Here is a 20,362-nt window from a genome sequence, read left to right as displayed (position 1 = left end):
TTCTGTTCCTGAAGCACAGTAACTGGAGACTGTTTCGAAACTGCACTCTTCAGTTGGTTGATGCTTCTGGTTTTAATTCTGTGCATGTGTGAGATAAATAAGAGGCCAATTTCTGTGTCTGGCCCTAAACCAGAAGAGGTCCTGGCTGAGAGAAGAGCCTGTGGACTCTTGCAGTTGGTGGTGGCTTGGGCAGATAAAATGCTGGACTGTGAGTGCTCTTGCTTGATTGGACAAGTTGTGTTTCATGAAAGGTCTGAAAGTAGTTTCTGCTGGGAAGAGTATCCTTCTTAATCCCAAGGTGGAGACTCGAAAGCCTGTGATAGATGGCTTTGTTCTGAGTGTTTAATTGTTTAAAACTAAATGTATTTCAGTATTTGGCACAAAAAGAGCCTTCTGATATGAGAAGCTTTTGTGTGAAATTAAGAAAAATACATTTCTCTTCCTTTAAAGGAAGAAGTGGAGGAAAATGCAGGGGGTCCGTAATTCTCAGGTATTTCTTTTGGTGAAATCTTGACTTAAATTCGACAGGGTTAGGACTTTCATCCCTAAATCTTGGAAAGGAGACCCAGTCCCCATTAGAATGCAGTATGATGTATCTATGTAATCCTATTTCTCATCCATCTTGTCCAAAATAAATTTGCACTAGGGACCAACATTGGAGAAAAGTCCAAGTTACATACAGTAATCTTTCTCCTGCTATTTATAGCACATGTTCAAATGGCCTCATGGGTTATATTTATCAGCCCCTATTACAAAGCTGGAAAGCATTGAAAAGCCTCAGTGCCCCTGAGTTCCCATTAAATAATGCCATTTCAGGGTAGAGCTCTCCATCTGTTATTGGATGTTAAAGCCTGGGGAAGGATGCTGCTGCTGGTCCTGGGGTGCAGGCACTCTGAGCATCCCTTGCTGCTGTAGGGTGCCTCTGAAGGATTCGTGAAGCACACACTTAAATCCCCAAATGTTTCCGATTACAATAATGCTGTCTGGCACAACAGTCTAAGAAGATTTTGATGGCTGGACTTGCAGAAAGATTTTGGGAAAAGAATCTTTTTTGAAGTAGTTTGAGAATGCTGTTATGTGAATTGGGTATGGCTTTAACTGCTTTTACGTCCATAATCTGCAGCATTGTCTCTGATACTGACATAATTTGGAAAGAAGACTTTCTGTCCTGGCTGTATTTGTTTCTTACACACTATTTGCCAGCATATCGTAGCTTTCAGATTATGTCATTTGACTTTGGAAAGGCTGAAACAGAAACAGTTTGACACTAAAATCAGTTTTGGAGGGCAGTAAGGCAAGGATATGTTGCAAAAAAACACAATATAAAATCTTATCAGGGAGTGGAAATGCGACACACTGTAAATCTCAGCAAAGTTAAATGACCCTTATTTTATGAATATGGCTGTGTTTTCTTCTGAATTTTTTGTTGAAGGTTTTGAAGTGTCTCAGTCCAGACTGCTAAGCCAGGTTAGTGAATGATGCTGTGTAATGTACAGACCTAGAGGCTGGTCCCATATTGTATTTGTTATAATTTCTGGTGAAGGTAGGACAGCATCTTGCCGTTTGTTGCACACAACGTTGGGGTGAGGGCATGTGGTGGTCTGCTCTAAGCTCATGGAGGACCACACATGATGTGCTTGCCAAGGTGTGCAATCCAGCAACTCTTTGTTGACCTTGAGTGGTAAATGCCACCAGCTCCATGTCTCCCAGGGTAATTTGTTGTTCTTATTGTGCTCTGAGTATCTCTGCAGGAACCTTTGCTCTTCAAATGACATAAAACTGAAAGTGTTGTTAAAGTTAGTGGTCTCTTTTAACTTATTCCTATAGATTGATGAAGTTTTCTGGAAGTCAGAAGTGTGGTCTTGCAGCCAGTTAATGCACTGGGTGTGCTGTCCGCTTTGGTTATTTGACCTGAACTTTAATTCTGCTGATAATCTTCTCTGTAGCAGGGTTTAGAAAGCAATAGCTAAATGTTGCCTCCTGAAGTTATGATTTAGGAAACCAAATGTATTGTCTACATTATAACATGGATAAAGGGCAACATACAATCTTAGTGTTGTAGCACAAATAAGGGAGAGTCATATAGTCAATTACTCTAGGCTCTTTATAAACACGTGCAAAACGGTACTTTGTGGCATAATTGTCAAATCCCTTTTGTGTCTCTATTAGAAAATTCAAATCAGGGCTTTTGGGCTTCTTTTGATTGCAGTCACAGACTCCTTTACTAGTTTTTTTTTATGTACTTTGTTTCTGCGTGTTTTGAGGGATGAGTAGAGTGTGATCAGGGCAGAATGATCCTAGAAACAGACGCATCCTAAAGTCCCACCTGCCTCATGTATCCAGGTCATTGTTCATCTTCCTTCCCAGCAAATCATTCCTCCTTCAGTGAAATAAGTGGCAGGTTAAAGCTGTATTGTTGAACAAGCTTAATAAAATAAAATATTTTTAAGAGGAGGAGGGGAACCAAAGCATTCTTATTTTCAACCACTAAGGGAAGCCTTGCCTTCTGTTCAGTTGCAGATGGGCATCTGAGAGCAGAAGCTGTTGTCTAACGTGGTAACTAAGTTGTCAGTTATTGACAACAACTGGAGCAGCAAGGACACTGCTGCTGAGGGCCGTGTTACTGCTCTCAACTTTGTAATGATCCCAGCTCTGCTCTTTGCCTTCCCAAATAGATGGGAAGGTTTCTGTTTTGTCTGCTACTCAGCAAAGCTGAAGCAGATCCAGCTAGATTCAGCCCAGCCTTCATTGGGTGATCATTTTCTCATTGTCTTGTGAACTGAAAATGCATGTTATGGAATTCAATATCAGGGTAGGGTGGCTCCAGAGTTACCATCTTTATGTCGTGATTGGTACTTTGTCTTGCTATGATGCATCTGAGCAGAAAGGCCAAAAAGGTTGGCAAAGTCAGCAGACCAGATCCCTCTCAACCCACGCGTTTCTGACTACTGACTCTTTAAGTTGAGCTATAGGCAAGTAGTTTGGGTTTTAGCTTTATTGAGATGTAGTTGGATAATTCTGAATATTGCTGTATTAATGCTGCAAGGAAGTAGTTTGCACAGGATACAGGATTTGATCTGTTGATGGTTATTTAAAGGTTTGGAAAAGCAAGCAGACAAAAGTATTAATTTTAATTAGTTTTAATCTGTGTAAAGTGAACATTTCGCTCCTTAGTCCTCTGCCTTGTGGATAGAGTTTCTGAGTGAGCTTCAGTCCAGCTTTGTGGTGTGTTGCTTGTATAAGTTTCAATTCTCATGACAGTTTAAGTCAGCCAGCAAAGCTCAGGAAGATTGTTTTTTCTAGCAAGAATATCTAGTAAATGAATGCAGGTGGTGCAAAACTATGACTGCAGACAGTGTCCTAGTACTCTGGAAGGCTTATGTGTGCTTTGCATGAGACTGAAAACAAGAAATGAGATTCACAAGGATGAAGTGCAGGTGCTGAGTAGTCACGAAACAGCATGTGGGTTGCCAGTGACACGGTCTGGATGCTGACTATGCATCACGGTCAGTACTTGCATGACTTGGTCGTAAGCTCTCACCCAAAGGTTCAGTGTAAGGCCCTCCGGGGGGTCCCCAGCTGCGCAGCAGAGCCAGGGACTTCACACCATGTCTACTTCTGAGCACAGCAGTTTGTTTTAGGCCTAGGCACTGCTGAGTTTACCCAGGCTGATTTTGGACTGTGATGAATTGAAGTGCTTCATTCTCATCATTGAGACCTCAGAGCACTGGTCTCCACTGTGGACCACCGTCAGCATCTCTGGTGGTGACAAGATCTATCAATCAGGTGAATTTGCAAGGGGATGTTTGTCCATTTCCCCAGAAGTTTTCTTCTATACCTGCACCTAGAGCCATGCTTTAGTCTCAAAATACAACCAAAATAACCAATACTAATGTTTATTTACAATGGAATTCTAATTATTCTGTGTAAAAGCTGTCATTGCATCTGCTGAAATCTACACATTTGTAAATTCCTGTTCTTCATGTAAATGTAATTCAACTTCATTCTTAGGAGGACATTGCATCCTTATATGTCACGTAGGACTTCATTTTTATGAATAAGCTGTAATTCCTGTGAACGGCTTAGAAATGGATCAGATACACAAATGTAACTATGTCAGTGCTGTTAAGCCCTGATGTCATATGTGTTGGCTGCCCTACTGGAAAAGTCTTTTAATGATATCTTTTCACTTTACATAATAAAGGATTTTCTGGTATTTTATATGCTAGGGTTCTGTCTTTGTTGTCAGAAAATGTTAGTAAAGGGAGTATTTGGAATTTTTGAAGTCATTGCTTTTCAAAGTAGGGAAAAATTCTGTAAGTAGATGTTCATTTTCTCAGGTTTTTTTGCAGCTGGTATTTTTCTTCATGGTAGTGCTAAAGGGTCAGATAGGAATAAGACTGCCTTGTGCTAGGTTTTGTGTGAATACAGAGTCAAAAGAAGGAGCAATGGGTGGAAGGGGTTCAAGAGAATGGAAGTGAACATAGAGAGAGAGCATGCAATGGAGATGAAGGCACTGTAGGTGTGATACTGCCTCCTGGAAGTCAAAGCTGGAATGTTCATGGGGTATTTTGACTGCCACTTGTCCTGTCTCCAGGCTGTCTTCACACCCTTCCCTGTGTCACAGGTTGGGAAAGAGGGGGGCCTGTAGTACTGCAAGAGTGGAAGAGAGTTTTGCCAGTGCAGTCTTGGGTCTGAGGGTAAAGGTGGCCTCAAACTGAGTCCTGTTTAATATAAAAGCACTTTTTTTTACAAAAATATGCAATTTTGTATACTGCTTTAGATAAATAATTCGGTATCTTTCCTCTTCTTCCATGTTTTCAAAGGGCAATCAGAAGTACCACGGCAACCGTTGCCACCGAGACCACCTCTGCAGCCCCAACCTGGCATATCCCTACTGCCATCAAGGCCGAGGGTACAACCTCCACGACAGAGACCCCCACTGCAGCCACCACAGCTGAGACCCCTTCCACGCCCAGCACTGCCAGGGTCAGGAGTTGTGCCGTTGCTGCCTGGAACAACTGGAATAATCCTGGAGGCTGGAGAGGCAGGTCCTCCTGGCACCGTTTTAATGTCAGGAAGAGGGCGGCTTAGAAGCGTGGATGGTCAGGCAGGACAAAGTACCATGCCCATTGCTGAAGGGTATGCTGGAGCACCAGGTGAGAGAACCAAACTAATGGTGGATCACTCCCATCTAAGAGCAATGGATATGCTAGGTCTGGCTGAAGGGGTGACACTGGGATCTGCTGCTCTTTACCAGCCACCTTTCAGCCTTTTGTGGGTGCTTATTGTAATAGCTATTGCTGTTGGGAATGGGTTTAGGGCAGAGATGATTTGTGAATGAGCCTTTGCAGCCTCTGGCTGGCTAAAGAAATAGAGGAGACACATTCAGTGCCAGTTTTGTTGCCTTTGCAAAGACGGCACAAAGCATGAGTTCAACAGGAATGATGTAAAATCCTTGGTAACTACAGCAGTCTTTGCCACTATGGAAACTTAAGTTATTTCTTTGTCACCATAATGCTTGCCAGTGAATTTAGTGCTCTATAGTAAGAATTTGGTTTCCTTTGCCATGATCACCTCAATTTAATGATAACTGAACACTTCATGAGCGATATTATTTGGTAGCTAGTTTTGTAGGTTGCTGTTTGGTAACAAAGGATGCATTTTAGAAGACTGCAGCGATATTTTATCATAGTGGACTCCATTATGTACCATGTTACACATACTGCTTTTCCTTTATAGGATATCCAAAGTTATCCCCTCCTACCACAGACTCACAAGGTAAGGCAGTTGTTTCCTAGATTTTTTACATGGGTACTTATTCTTCATTTCAGTCTCTGGGAAGTCACAGTTGAGAGAACAAAGTGTTCATTTTTAATATTTAAGCTTAGTGAACATTTGACAGTTTTATCTTATACCAAAGCGTTAAACTATAATCTACGTCCTTTGAAAATATGAGGGTTTTGAAAAGTAATTAGTTTTGGATTATTGTTACTTACTTTGATGGTGTTTTTTAAATATAAATAGTTTCGCCTTTGATTAGAAAATTTCAGTACTGACCTTTTTTCCTTTTTAAATGAAAAATTATATATTTCCTTCTGATAATTTTAGTATTTCTTTAATACAATATGTATAAGGCCAAAACTAAGATCTTGAAACACTGTTGATATCTGAGCTAGTGCATGAATTGGTCTTCCTCATGAGGGAGTTTCTAGCTTTGTTAAGATCACAAGGTCTCGCTTTCCTGACTTCAGTGAAAGCAGGAGTGCTCCCACTGACAACCACAGTTTAAAATGATTGGAAATGCAATTTTCCTGGTTTGGTGGTGTTATTTTATTTTTTATAACTCTTAATATCACTGTTCATTTATGGATTTGTATGAAAAAACAGGTATAAATCTTGTGTGGGACATGCTTGATAAATACATTGATTGGGAGCTGTCTGCCCTACCTCGTACTCAGATATTATCAAACCTTGGGGAATGGTATCTGAGATCAAAGCAAATATTACCACACCCTCTTCAAAAGAATGATTTCATCTGAATTTGTTTGAGGAAATATGAGAAATAAAGGAAAATAAAACATCAGGGCTTTATGGCATCCAAAATCGTACCCCTGGGACTTAGTTTGATGACCCTAAAAATATCACGGGTACACAGCCCAAAAGCTGATCTGGGGACTGATAGAAAAAATTAGTAAAGACATCATACCGTAATGCTGATAGTTTTACTTTCTAATTAAAAATCTGTCGTAGCCTTAAAGCAATCTTTTTGCATTTGAGGATTATCCTGGTAAGAACAAACAGCAAAAGGCTTCTGGAAGAGGATGAGAAGTAAAGAAATGTTCATTTGTCTTGATGCCAGCAAAGCCAATATAGGTGTCTAGATTTCTGTGATAAATGGATTTCCTGGGGGTTTTCTTCCACTTTGTACAGCCTATTGCCATTTATAGATAGCAGTGTTTTAATAAAATTATGTGAAACAGTAGGTGCATTTTAATAGAGTTGAAAAGGCAGGATGTGGCAGGCAGCTCGCTTGTTTGCTGCTTGGTGGAACATGTAAGAAATGATATCAGCCAGGGATCCAGAGAGAGGTAGCCTTGACCAAGGAGCTCCTTTTCCTGATTCATGCCCTTCAAGACCTGTCTAAAGGATAAGATATTCCTGCTGATCTGTCCTATAATTTCCCCAAAATGCCTTGCAAACCCTGATGTCAGGTAGTCATAGAAAACAAAGAGGTAAGTACAGTGCAAATAGCTGTTAGACTTCTGTGGTGTTAAAGCATGTACACCAACTGTCCCTAATCATCAGTGTCTGCTTATAAACAGCGAAGAAAGAGAGCATTCTGGGGCAGAATTCAGCCGATTCTAATGATCTAGAAATTAACAGCCGGGAAAGGGAAGATTTTTGGCTTATTGGTGGAGGAAATTAATGCTTAAATAAGGCATCAAGGGATCCTTAATATCTAATTTGTTCAGGACCATAGTTTTAGGATGTCTTTGCCAGTCTTCACCCAGTACATTTTGTGGCACTGAAATTCAGATTTGGAGGAAGATCAGAGCTTCTTGTACTATAATTCCTAAAATAAGCAGCCTGTATTATTAAATTTGCCTTCTGAGTGCTCCCTTTCATTTCTCTTCCTCAATAGCTTCTGTTATATAAAAGCACTGCTCAGGAAGAAGTTGAAGGCTCCAATTCCGTCCTCTGGGACTAAACTAGCCCACTTCAGTGCTCTTCTTGAATGCTGAGGCACAATTTGCATACTTCCAATACTGAAGAATGCCCTTAGTTGTTCAGATTCATTAGCTATCTTGTTTGCATGCATCTTACAATATAATTTTGTAAGTAAAGAGCCTCAAGGACTCAGAAGTATTTATGAGAGTGTATGAGACACAATGTAACATATTAGCTCTATTTTCACAGGCAAGGTGTTGATGACAATGGTGAACTGAGTATCAGAACCTAAGAGAATCCACCTTATCCCTTTTAATACAGAAAGAGTTAAACCAATTGCTGTTTAAAGAACCATCAGCGGCAAATGTTACTGAAGCATGGCAATTTTACAGTTATGAGAATTTTTGTTTGCCAGAGCAAAGAAAATTGCGGAGACCAAAGTAATAAATTAGCTGATGAACTGATATGGGAACTGATGAGAAAATGCTTGTACGATCCCAGGTCATATAACTAGGCAAGGACAGAACCAAGAAGAAGATCCGGATGTTCTAATTAGCATACAGAGAGGGTCACAGTGAAAAAAAAAGTCACTGATGGCACAAACTGTCTTGCTCACCCTCCCTCTTCGTGCAGTCTGCAGTGTTGCTTGTGTCCTTAACCGTGCAGCTCCAATGGAGGATGGTCGCTCCTCTCTCAAGGGAGCTGAGGTGGTGAGCCCTGCCACTGTATGAACACTGCTGTGCATAGAAAAGGCTAATTTTCATCTGGGCTTTTTAATTCTTCTTACTTGTCTGATACTCAACCGTCTTTACTTTCTTTGTGTGACTCTAGGCAGCAAGCCTGTAGGACGTGTCAGATTTAAAGGCATGAGGTTTATTGTAAAGTAAGATTTTTGTTGTTGTAAGTGGTCCTTGATTTGAAGAAAGAGAATACTGAATACGTAAGTTCCCCTGCCATGCTTGTGATGGGTTCTGCTGTGTGTTTAGTTCTTTTTGATCATTGGACAGGGAGCAGTATTCTCATTACTACGCATAACTCTAGCGCAGGGGAAAGCATGTTTGCTGCCTTTGAGGTAAAGGATGTGATCCCCTGCAGTCACACCAGTGGTCGTGCTTTGCTGCTGTTTGCATGTAAGAACAGTGCAATTCACAGAAGCATCCTGACAGGGTAAGAGACAGTTATTTGTGTAAGGAGCAGTAGGTGTAAGTGTGTAAGTGCTAGGGCAAACCTTCTCTTGCTGGGATGTGAAAAGAAGGAGTTTCAAGAGCAGAATGAACTGTCACTAACAGACTCGGGAGAAAAGCAGCTGTGTCTTCATAACCCACTGAGTGAGTTATCCACACCAGAAGCACTGTGACTTAGCGGAGCAGAGCTAATGGGCCCAGCTTCACTGAGCATTGTCTTATGGAAATCAGTGTGGCACTGTGCTGTGCTGCATGGCTATCCCATAGGCAGAGGGAATGTTCCTGAAAATGAGATGTGTCAAACTGAAGAGTTAAAAAAAAAAAAAATCAGAGAGGTGATAAATTGTTGATACTTTCATTCCATTTTCTCTAACTGAAATTATGCATTTTGCCCTTGCTTAGCTCTGGGAGTGTTGGCCAAGCAGAGGAAATATGACATAACCTCCCCACTCTTGCCCCATGCAAAGGAGTCATAAGTGCAAACTGGCATATGCATTACATACTTATGATCTTTTTTCTGTGTAGATTCTTGAAGAGTCCTCATTCCAGTTGCTGAGTAATTGTCAGCAGCACTATCACACTTTATTGTTTTTTCTCTTTTCATTTTGATAGAAAATGCTTGTGCTATGCACTACTTTGTAGTACTTGATTTTTTTTTTCTTCATCTTTTTCTCCTTCAGGCCTTTGGGCTCTGTGGGAGGCATGTGCTGTGCTCAGAAGGCAAGAGAGATGGAGAACTAGAAATACAACTAGCAGATGGGTTGAAGTATTACAGAAGTAACGTAACAAAGGCCAGCTATGTATATTCTGTGGACTTTTGACTCCCCAGAATGCATTATACTAGTTTAGATTACCATGAAAATGCATACCTGCTCCTTCTTACATATATATATGTATTTTTTGAAAACTTCTTGAACACACCTTCAGTCAAAGAGTTTTTCCTCCCCCAGAAGCAGTAAAACCGTGGTTGAATCTTTTGTAAAATTTTTTTTGACTGCCTAGCAGTTTCTTCATCAGAGCTGTGCATGGGGTTCTCAGCTTTTAAATGCATTAAAACTTCCTGATTTTTATAATTCCACAACGCTAACTGCTTAAGTGAAAGCAGTTTCCAAGGCTGGACCTTGGCCTAGAGAAGCTGAACTTTGGTCTTTGCATGAAGAAGAGTGTTTGCAAGTGTAATCATGTAAGAGAAGGTGGTTCACATCTGTGAAATGTTCTGCAAAAACACTCCTGAGAGCTGTCGGTTGGACTTGTGAAAGTTGCAAACAGGCACATTTACAGCTGGAAGCAGGGAGGAGGGGAAAAGAGCATAAACACATTGCATCTTTCTTGCGCCTTCTTATATAGCCCCCTAAACCTATCTACAGGATATTTAGAGGGGTTTAAGATTTCTCCTTTGGGCAAACACAGATGGTGTGCCAAACCGCACTGCAGACCTGAGGCAATTTCAGCAGCAAATGCTAATAAATATTCTAGCAATTAGTGAAGGGGAATCTTGAAGGAAGTGTGGTGAGCCAGGGTAGGAGTTGCTCCCTTGTCTAGACAACACCAACCCAAGCAGAATCGTAGCTCCTGCAAACAGAGAGGACAGAGTTTCTGGGTAGGCAGCAAATAGTTTCTGCAGTCTGTGCAGTATGACTGCAGAGGGCAGAAACCTTTCCAAGTGAGTTCAAACCAGAATGGTGAGACAACAAGAAGTTAGTTGAGGTGCATTTGAGTCTCAGAGTAAGCTGAGAATACAAAGAGATGCTTTCTGTAAGCAGCATGGTGTTAAGGAGGGGGAGGTTTCCAGAAACTGTTTAAATAGACTTCCTGCAATTAATTTTGGTCCTTTCAAATAACCTCATCTTAGCTCACAGGAGCACTCGCAGGCACACTGGCAGGTAGGAGTAATGAAAAAGGGCTTCCGTCCATTTTCTGAACATGAAACAAAATACTGAATAAAGAGATTTCCAAAGATACGAGGCAGCTGGTTACTAGCCCTTGAGGGAAATCAAGATAGTTCTTTGCCATTTCTGAAGCTGCAGGCATGGCTTCCTCTTGCCTTCCCCTCCCACCCCACCATGCCAAGTTATTCAGAAAATGAAAAAGGATAGCAGAGCAATTGGGTGTCCGCATTTTAGGTGAAGTTTTGTTACTTTTTAACTTAAATTTTTAAGGAATATAATCCCTGAATTGAACATTGTTTGCTGGTGGGTGTTTCAGATTGAGAGGAAGAGAAAACCAAGTATTTTAAGGGAGGCAGAAGAAGGAGCAGGGGTGAAACAGCATGATGAAGATGTGGATCCTAACTTGGACAGAACAGAAAGCGCAACTAAGGGCAACTTTTAAGTATATCTAAGCTGTGCACAGCTGCTGAGCATGACAAGAAAAGCTAGCACGAGCTATACACATTATCACTTCTGTTGCCATTGTGATAGGGACAGAGAGCGGACATGCCCAAGGGCAGCTTCAGTCCTGAAAATGGTCTGTGACAGGAGAAATATTGAACTGAGGGTTGGGAGGATTTCCACTGACAGCATTTACAAACAATATACCTTTTCCTTAGAAGGAGAGAAAAAAAAGGGAGGCTGTGGCCAAGGGGAGAATTTTATGGTGCTCAGTAAATTTTATGGTGAGACACCTGGGACCTGAGCCAGCAATACATATTCTGCTAATTCTGGCATTCCTCGAGTGACTGGGTTAGTCCAAGTTGTGACAGAGGCACTGGATTACAAACCATCACAGGGAAAGGCTCTGTTGTCATTTTGATGTGACTCTGACTCATTGTTACCCATTTTAGGACCTGCTGCTCCTGCGGCCTCACTGGTATCATTTTCTGCTGGCCTCACGCGGAAGCCTTTCTCTAGCGATGTTGGCGTGGTTCACTTTAACAAAGTGCTTGTGAATGATGGGGACTATTATAACCCCAATACAGGTAAGAGCCAAAGAACGGACCTGCAGAGATGCCAGATGGGCAATAGCATGCATTACCAGTGTTTGATGCTAACTCGGGACTTGCTGGTGCATTGAACAAACAAGTCCACCTGAACTAAACAAGCAGGGCTAAAAGCTTCATGTGGATGTGGACAGGCACACACTTTGCCACTGCTGGTTTTCCACATCTACCCAGTAATACAGAGGCCCAACTCACCCCTACCTCTGCTCTGCCAGCACAGATGGTTGCGCTTCTCACCCCACCTCAGCTCAGCTCAGCCCAGGTAATAGCACTGAGATTCCTTGCTAACCCACTTCACTGGAGCTCAGCCAGCTGGTCACCGCGGGGAGGGGAGGGAGGGAGGTGATACATCCTGCCTCTCCTATAATGGTGACTGCTGCCTGCCTCCTTCTCAAGAAGAGTATAACACCACTTGGGCGTTAGGTGTGCCTTAACTTTCTGGGGATGTGCACAGCATGTGGCTGCCTCTCACCTAGCTCTGAGTGATGTCAGCTGCTTAGGCCAGGGGGTTTCCAAATGTCGACACAACCTCCTTATTTCCTGAAGAACTGGTGAGCTCTAACACAAAAGCAGCGATCCTTTGCCTTGATGAATTTTGTCAGCTGGTCAGCTGCCCAGGCTGTACAAAGCAGTGGGTGACCAATATCAGTTACGTTTGTCGTCATGCTTAGAGCACTCAAGTCTCTCCGTTTCAAATAACTCAGAAAAGCTCAGCTTGTCTCTCGTCTGCAGGTATTTTCACATCACCGTATGAAGGGCGCTACCTGATCACCGCCGTGCTGGCCCCAGAGAGGGATGAGTATGTAGAAGCAGTGCTGTCTGTCTCCAATGCAAGTGTGGCTCAGCTCCACACAGCTGGGTACAGAAGGGAACTGCTGGAATACCACAAACCCTACTCTGGGAAACAGACCTGTGGTGGTCCTGGGACATTCCACCTTGTTCTTCACCTCAAAGCTGGAGATGAAGTAAACGTTGTTGTAACAGGAGGCAAGCTGGCCTACACAGACTCTGACGAAATGTACTCTACATTTAGTGGAGTTCTCCTTTATCCTTCTATTTCTCATGTTTAGGTTTACCTTGAAGAGGAAAGAAGGGTAAGATATTCAGAAGAAATTAGTGTAATAAAATTCAAAGCTTTAATATATTCAGTTTATATATTTGATTTCAGCAATGGGTTTATAGCCTATACTGAGACCTTTTCCTTGTCCCCTGTTTCCAGAGGTAGCTACAAAAGACATGTTTCTGTAGCTAAATCAGCTCCTTCCGAAGGAGCAGCTCCTTCCCTGTACAAGCGGAACATCTGTTTAAAAACCAAATATGTTCTCAATAGATACTTCTCCACTGCACTCTCTCTGTTCGTTATTAAATTGCCGTTGCAGTCTTCTCCCTAGTTTATCACATTCTCCCTAGTGTATCAATGTTTACATCTTTGCTAAAGTTTACAGTCGTTGTCAGCTACGTTCATGTTTTCAGTCAAGTAGGGGCAAGAAAGTGAAGTTGTATTGGACATGGTTGATGACTTCATAGTGCTTGTGTTATTAAATAATATGTTGGGTCTAGAACATTCACATAAACAATTTGTTGCAATGCAGTTGCTAACCATGGTGGTGCAAAGCAAAATAATACTTACCTGCATCAGTTTCCTTTTTTTCCTTTAAGGGCCAAACTGTGCTAAGAGACAAGATGAGTGACTCATTCCAGTCAAGTGGAAGCAGCTGTGCAGGGAGAAACTTACCTCGCCTCAGCTTTCCACTGGGCAGATGCAAGTGTAAGGTGCAGTTGCTACGACTAAAAGAGTTAGAACAATTATTGTCAATTGATACACTAAAAAAAGATGATCAGTTAAGTGTGATGCTTTTGATATTAAAGCTTGCTGCTTGAAATGAATAAACAGGTCAGAAAAGTCTGAATAATCTGTGCTTAGCTAGAACAAATGGTAATTTTGAAAAGCTTAAAAGCTTCTTCAAAGTTTGCTTCTGGCATTCCTACAGTATTTGCATTAGAAAGGAAGATTTCTTCTTTGTTGCACTGTAGAAGGCAAATCAGAGAAAAAACTTTTGATAAGAGGAAAATGGCCAATACTGTCAAATGCACAAACCAATGAGCTGCACTAGGTCTTTATTTTAACAGTCTCCTGCATCTGTGCTTTTGAGTGAGGTTTGTTTTACCTCAGCATCTGTTTATATGGGTGAAGCAACGTTCTTAGCTTAAACAGATAAATGCATTTGAGTCAACCAGTTTATTTCTCATACTAGCCACTTTTCAGTGAAGGTAACCAAAATGATGTTTTGGCTCTGTAGAGTTAGCATTTTGCTCTCTCTTGTGGCTGAAAAAAAAAATCTATCTGTGCTTCAATAAAAGCAGGGCTGTTCAGCTGTCACCTGATAGAAATAGATTTTTTTAATATTCTGTTCATGATGCATAGATCTGTATTTATCGTACTGGTTTGTGCAGTATGTTTTCCTCCTTACAAATCTAGGACAGCTGTTTATAGCCTCAGAACAAACAAGTCCTTTAGGTGAAGGAAGAACTCCCCGTGCTGTAAGGAGCACAGCATGTTTAGCTGAAGCCCTTCCCATCTGAGGAGGTCAGATGAAGACTTATGCCTTTGTTGCTTAGTTTTGGAATAGATACTCCCTAATAACTCCGTTTCTAGGCGATGAGATGGGACCTTCCCACAACAAACTATCACATCCTGGAAGATGAGCTGCTTTTGAGAGAAGCAGGTGGAAAAAGCTCTCTCTCCACAGAGAAATTCTTAATCAGTCCCTGTGCAGCCGGGATTGCCAGGATTGCACTGGGGGAGTTGTGAGCACAGGAAGGAAATTTTGAGTGGATTTGTAAAGCACCTGGTTTAGGCAGATATCTTGGTGCCTGATTTTTCAGAAATGATGGTATTACTGATAAGCAGAAGCCAGGATTGGATATATTTTGTAGCAAGAAGGCTTTTTCTTTAAGCAGCTGTTAGTAGGTAGTCAAAGATAGAGAATCAACTTGCACTTCACAGCTTGATAAAGGGAGCCACCCCTGTCTCATTTCCTTGCACACCTGTCTTGACCTGTGCTGCAGCACGAGGCATTAGCATGCAGTTAGCAACCATGAGCTTGTTCAAGGGAGCAGCTAATTTTCTTTTGTCCTAAATCAACAGCCCCTTTCTCTCCTATGCTTTTCTAGGTCTGAGAACTGAAGGGACAAGCAGGAAAGATTTTTTTCTGTGTTTTCAAAAAGCCAATTGCATCAACCACTTTTTTTTTTTTTAAACATAATTTCTCATGATGTACGAAAGCTGGAGAAGCACTGACTGTTCCTTTTAGAACATTTTTCACTCTCCTCAAGAAAGCTGTGTTCTCCAAGAAGCTGGCTCCAGCCGATGTATGACTCAAGTATTGCTAGATTATTGTTGCCTGTTCTAAAAATGACTCATGGAAATAAACAAAATGAGCTGAGTGCTTAGGGAGACCTAGCTGGCAAACACTACCTTTCTCTTATTTTTCCCCCTCTCAGTGAGACATTTTTAGGAATTGGTGATGCAAGTTTAGTGCTAGAGTTGCAAAAGTTATATCATCAAACCCCATCCTACTAATGGGACAGCACTGTCTTCTACCAGAAAGTTTCTTCTTGTACCCAGGATATGTTACTGCTGATGCTGAGACTGTTTGAGCCTTCATAGTGCAGCATAACTGATATTTGTATACATGTGTAAAGCACTCTGTGAACCATGTCATAGCAAGACCCAATCTCAGTGGTGTATTTCGAGGACACCTTTTAGAACTTTTACGGATACCTATCCGGCATCTCTAGCAACACAGTGGCTAAAGTTATGACCTTTGACAAGGAACCTCTGCCTTAGATTCCTGCCTTTTGTAGAGAGAGACTTGACCCTTAATTTCCACTTCATTGGTAATTGCTGTAATCAGGGTAGGTGGCTCAGTTTCTCCAGACGGGGTTGTTTTCCTGGAGCTTACAAGGCTCCAGGATTATTCACCCAGCTGGGAAGACCATAGTGCTGTAGTCCCTGAATAGCAAAAGGCAGGGGGAACGGGAGTTCCAGTCTCTGATCCAGTGAGTTTATCTGATAAAACATTCATTAAAGCAGCAGCTGGAAGAGACCCAAGCACAGATGCATTCATGGGCCTGCTGAGGGTTTGTTTCATACAGAACAGCCTGGCTTCAAAAGCAAGGAGCCTGCTCCAGAATACCCTGAGCCCACTGACTGAGCATTTACATCTTCAGTGAGAATCAGCAACAGAACAAGGAAATGCCAAGGAAAGGAGCATTTCACTCAGTGGGTTCATGACTTGACTACCACATCCAAGAGCATCCCTGAGCTCAAATAAAAACATGTTAACCAAGAAAGCCTTGAAAAAAAATAATCCAGTAGGTGGGAGCTCTAACATAGGTATGCTGCCTGTTTCATAGATCACAGGACTACTTTTTAAATCTGCTTTGTAGGCAGCTTTGTAGCAGTGTATGAGGATTTTGAGTTTCTTAGGCAAAACAGTTTCTGTTGTGCCAGGTGCTACCATTTGACATCAAAACAGGAAGAAAACCAGACTGTACCAGGTGATGCTGAATAGATGTGTGTAGGACAGCACCTTAGCCAGGCACAGGGCACGGTGGTTCCTTAGGGACTGCACAGACATCAAAACCAATGGAATCGCCAAGGCAGCATCACTTGTGTGACAGGTAAATTCCCACAGCCAGGTCATTAGAAGCAGAACATCTAAAGATGAGCCAGTATTGCCAGCAACCAGAGAAACTGCACTCTGGCCAAACATGGAAAGTATATCCTAGAGCAGCTATAAGGAAAGGCAACAAAGCAACATAGAAATCAATCAAATCCCCAGGAAAGCCTGGAGCAAAATAGGAATGGCAATTTCCACCACTACATGTATCAAAAACTACCTCATTATTTTAATTTGTTATTAAGACTGAAGAGACAGTGGAGACATTTCTATACTGACCACTCAAATCAATGAGGATTTTCTGTCATACTCCACCATGTATCCTTTCAAGGTACACCAGGTTCCTTGCAGCAACTTTGTACAGTTTGGCTGAGAGACTCCAGTCAGCTTGGTGAAGCCAAACAGCCAGTTAAGAATAATAACCAACAGTCAAGGAAACAGAGAGCAAGCTGTAAGTGGAAAGCTTAGGAAGACAACTTGAAACAAAATGCCCCTCACCACCAAATGCAGCTTTAAAATGCACTGGGAATGTGAGGTAAAGGTCTCCCCATCTGCAACCAAGAAATTCAAATCAGGATTGAATTGTTTCCTGAGGATACATCATGCGTTTGGAAGTGAGTTTCATCTGCTGGATAAGTATGTCTTTATGTTATGGCCCAGTAGTGGATACAGATCTATTTCACCAAAACTACAAACGCATTTATAGACTCAGTGTGGAGACAGGAGGAGTAAGCACTCCACTGAGACTGGATCAGCAGGTACACTTTGGCTGCTCATTGCTCCCAGGTAATGGCATAGAGTTCAAATTGTCAGGTTACCAGGAATACTTGAGGCTGTGTCCTGTCATCGCAAGACAGACTTGCACTCAAGCCAGCACCAAACCTCCTGCAATTGTACCCTGCAGACTTGAGCCAAGATGCAGAAGAAGGGCTCTGCCAGTTCTGTGCATATGGGAGACTTCAAAGAACATCTTGTAACATGTTACTACATAAGCAGGTTTTGGCATTTATCCATTTTGCTATCTTGAGTGTGAAAAAAGGAACATTACTATATTTTTCATCAAAGAAAGACCAGCATATTTAAAAGTATGCTTTACATGTGCATGTGTATACATATATTCATGGAGAAAGAGAGAGAGAAATATCCAGGAACATGAAAAATGTGTGATGGAAAACAACTGCAGATAAGTCCAAATAAAGCCTACCTGTTGTGTGATGTCTTGATGCTCTTTTGCTTTCCAGTGAACACAACATCACCGTAAGCTGAAAGTTTTGCTCTCCACCAGCTTGCATGTATATTTTAAGGGTTTATTCACTGCCGAGCACTGTTACATAGACTTTGTGGCGCACAGAATTTCTGCCAACGCAGTTCTCGTCTGTCTCAGCTGCCCATTCAGTGCTCTGATTTTTGGCGGATAGGATAAGGACAAGGATAGGGAAAGGATAGGATTTCAGCTGGAAGGAACCTACAACGATCATCTAGTCCACCTGCCTAACCACCTCACAGCTGACAAAAAGTTGAAGTATGTTATTAAGGGCATTGTCCAAATGCCTCTTGAACACCTTGGGGGCCATTGACCATGTCTCTAGGAAGCTTCTTCCAGTGTTGGTCCAACCTTTTCGTTAAAGAAATGCTTCCTAACATCCAGTCGAAACCTCCTCTGGCACAGCTTTGAACCATTCCCACATGTCCTGTCACTGGATAGCAAGGAGATGAGCACCTCCATCTCGACTTCCCCTCCTCAGGAAGCTGTAGAGAGCAATGAGGTTGCCTCTTGGTCTCCTCCCCAATCTAGACAAGGCTAAAGTCCTTAGCTGGTCTTCACAGGACATGCCTTCCAGCCCTTTCGCTGGCTTTATTGCCCTCCTCTGGCAGCATTCAAGGACTTTCACATCCTTCATAAGTTGTGAGGCCCAACACTGCACACAGTACTCAAGGCGACACCACTTCAACACTGAATACAGTGGAATAATCACCTCTTGACCTACTGGTTGAGTTGTGTTTGATGCACCCTAGGGTGTGATTTGTCCTCTTGGCTGTCCTTGGGGCACACTGTTGACTCCTATTGAGCCTGCTGCTGACCAGCACCCCCAGATCCCTTTTGGCAGGGCTGCACTCTAGCCACTCATCTCCTAATTTACACTTCTGTCCAGCTTTACTCCATCTCAGTTGCATTTTGACTTGTTAGTTATTGGAGCATTGCGCTATGACTAATCTATCTATATCCCTCTACAAGGCCTCTTGTCCCTCAAGAGAGCCAACAGCACCTGCCAGTTGGGTGTCAGCAGCAAACTTGCTAACGGTGCATTCAACTCCTGCATCCAGACCATTGATAAATTTATCAAACAGAATTGACCCTAGAATTGAACCCCGAGGGCCCTGCTGGTGACTGGTCACCAGCCAGATGTTGTCCCATTCACCACAACCTCTGGAGCCCTGCCCTTCAGCCCGTTCTAGTTGAACAGTTCAGGATTTGTTGCTTATTTTCACCAGAGCACTTACAGATAATGCATCATCAGAAGTGGGGAACGCAAGATTTGAGAACATCAAGGTAGAAAGTAGTAAAAGAAGGCAGGGAAAGACTGGAACAACAGAAATTACTATGAAGAAAAGAAATGCACCAGCTCTCAGTGCTGGGGTAGAGACTGCCAGCCACCCAGTCTGTGTAGCAGAATTCAGACTAAATGTGAATGTTTAGTCAAAACAGTATTATCTCATGTACTGCCCTATAAGCAATGGCTTTTGTAGCACTCTTAGGGAGGTGGCTTAACATTGCTTGTAATTATCCCAATGCACAGTTAATTGCACTCTGTGTAAAGCATGACCTGTAGAAGTCATTAATGCAAGTCCTCACTCATGCAGCTTAACATTTGCTCCCCCTGAGCCATGCTGCTGCCACAGCCTTTTGGTAGGGAGGCCATCCCACCACTCACCAGGCTGGGGCCTCAGTCCCAGCAAGCACTTTAGCCATGGACAAAATTCCTACACAGGTTACAGCACTGGAGTCTTTCTGCTGTTCTGTGCTACAGCCGCACACGATTAGAGGGGCCTTGGGTGTCTCCAGTACGGGATATGAATGTCACCGCAGGTTTGATTAATTTGTCTAAGGTGAAGGGAGAAGCAAAAAAAGCAGTGAGTATCCTCATGCTTAGAAAACATGTTGCACAGAAGTAGCCACCCCTGACATAGCCCTTATTAAGCCCAACTGCAAAACCTCCTGAAGCTCCTAAAGCATCCCCCTTCTTCCCATGCCACATGCAGGACATCCGCCCAGAAAACCCTTCCAGGCAGCCAGCTGACTCATAGTTCACCACTGGTCTGGAACCTTGGTTGGCAATTGAAAAAGTGGGAACACACACGTGCTTCCCAATCAAAATGGGGCAGAGCTGCACATGCAGCTTCCCAGGGCCCTTGGTGCACTAACTGCATGGTGTAACTCTAGAACGGTGCCCTGCACACACAGGAAAGTGCCCATTCTTGGAAACTGTGATTCTGCTCTTTACACGTTTAAGACAGAAAAATCCATCCACCAAGAATGAGATTGGTCCAGCAGGAGTCCATTAGGGTAAGATGAACACAGAAGAAACAATGCCAGCTTAGAAATGTTTTTGCAGCATAAATGGGACAAACCACCTTTCCATTGCTTGCACTGGCAGTCACTCACTGCACACAAAGCGGTACCGAGGCCTAAAGGTGAAAGATGGGCAGTGAAGGGGGTGTGTGGGGAGTAGTGGAGTGTCCTGGGTGTGAAGAAAAGGGTGCAGTGCACAAGCAGAATCACAGGGGAAAGCTAGACAGAACGCTGGAGATGATGGAACTCTTTGTCAGTAAGCTCTGTGTCTGGGCACAAGGGGAGCCAGTAGGTGCTCGGGGCAGCAACACAA

At 42.6% G+C, this 20,362-nt stretch overlaps 2 protein-coding genes across 2 annotated transcripts in view; one reads left to right on the top strand and one right to left on the bottom strand.

Annotated features, from left to right (window-relative positions):
• Window positions 1–17,693, top strand: part of EMILIN2 (elastin microfibril interfacer 2) — a 36,414-nt gene extending 18,721 nt beyond the window's left edge. The window contains exons 5-8 of the mRNA XM_069853923.1: window positions 4,827–5,159; window positions 5,743–5,781; window positions 11,638–11,772; window positions 12,526–17,693. Coding sequence (XP_069710024.1) covers window positions 4,827–5,159; window positions 5,743–5,781; window positions 11,638–11,772; window positions 12,526–12,863 — 845 coding nt within the window. The 3' untranslated portion in view covers window positions 12,864–17,693. The remainder of the gene's footprint in view (window positions 1–4,826; window positions 5,160–5,742; window positions 5,782–11,637; window positions 11,773–12,525) is intronic.
• The window catches only part of LPIN2 (lipin 2), a 492,308-nt gene that overhangs the window by 431,046 nt on the left and 40,900 nt on the right, over window positions 1–20,362 (bottom strand). The window lies entirely within an intron of this gene.

Source organism: Phaenicophaeus curvirostris, chromosome 3 (assembly GCF_032191515.1).
Source record: "Phaenicophaeus curvirostris isolate KB17595 chromosome 3, BPBGC_Pcur_1.0, whole genome shotgun sequence".
Taxonomy (NCBI): Eukaryota; Metazoa; Chordata; class Aves; order Cuculiformes; family Cuculidae; genus Phaenicophaeus; species Phaenicophaeus curvirostris.
Note: the sequence above shows the minus strand (reverse complement) of the source record. Positions and strands in the feature narration are given on the sequence as shown.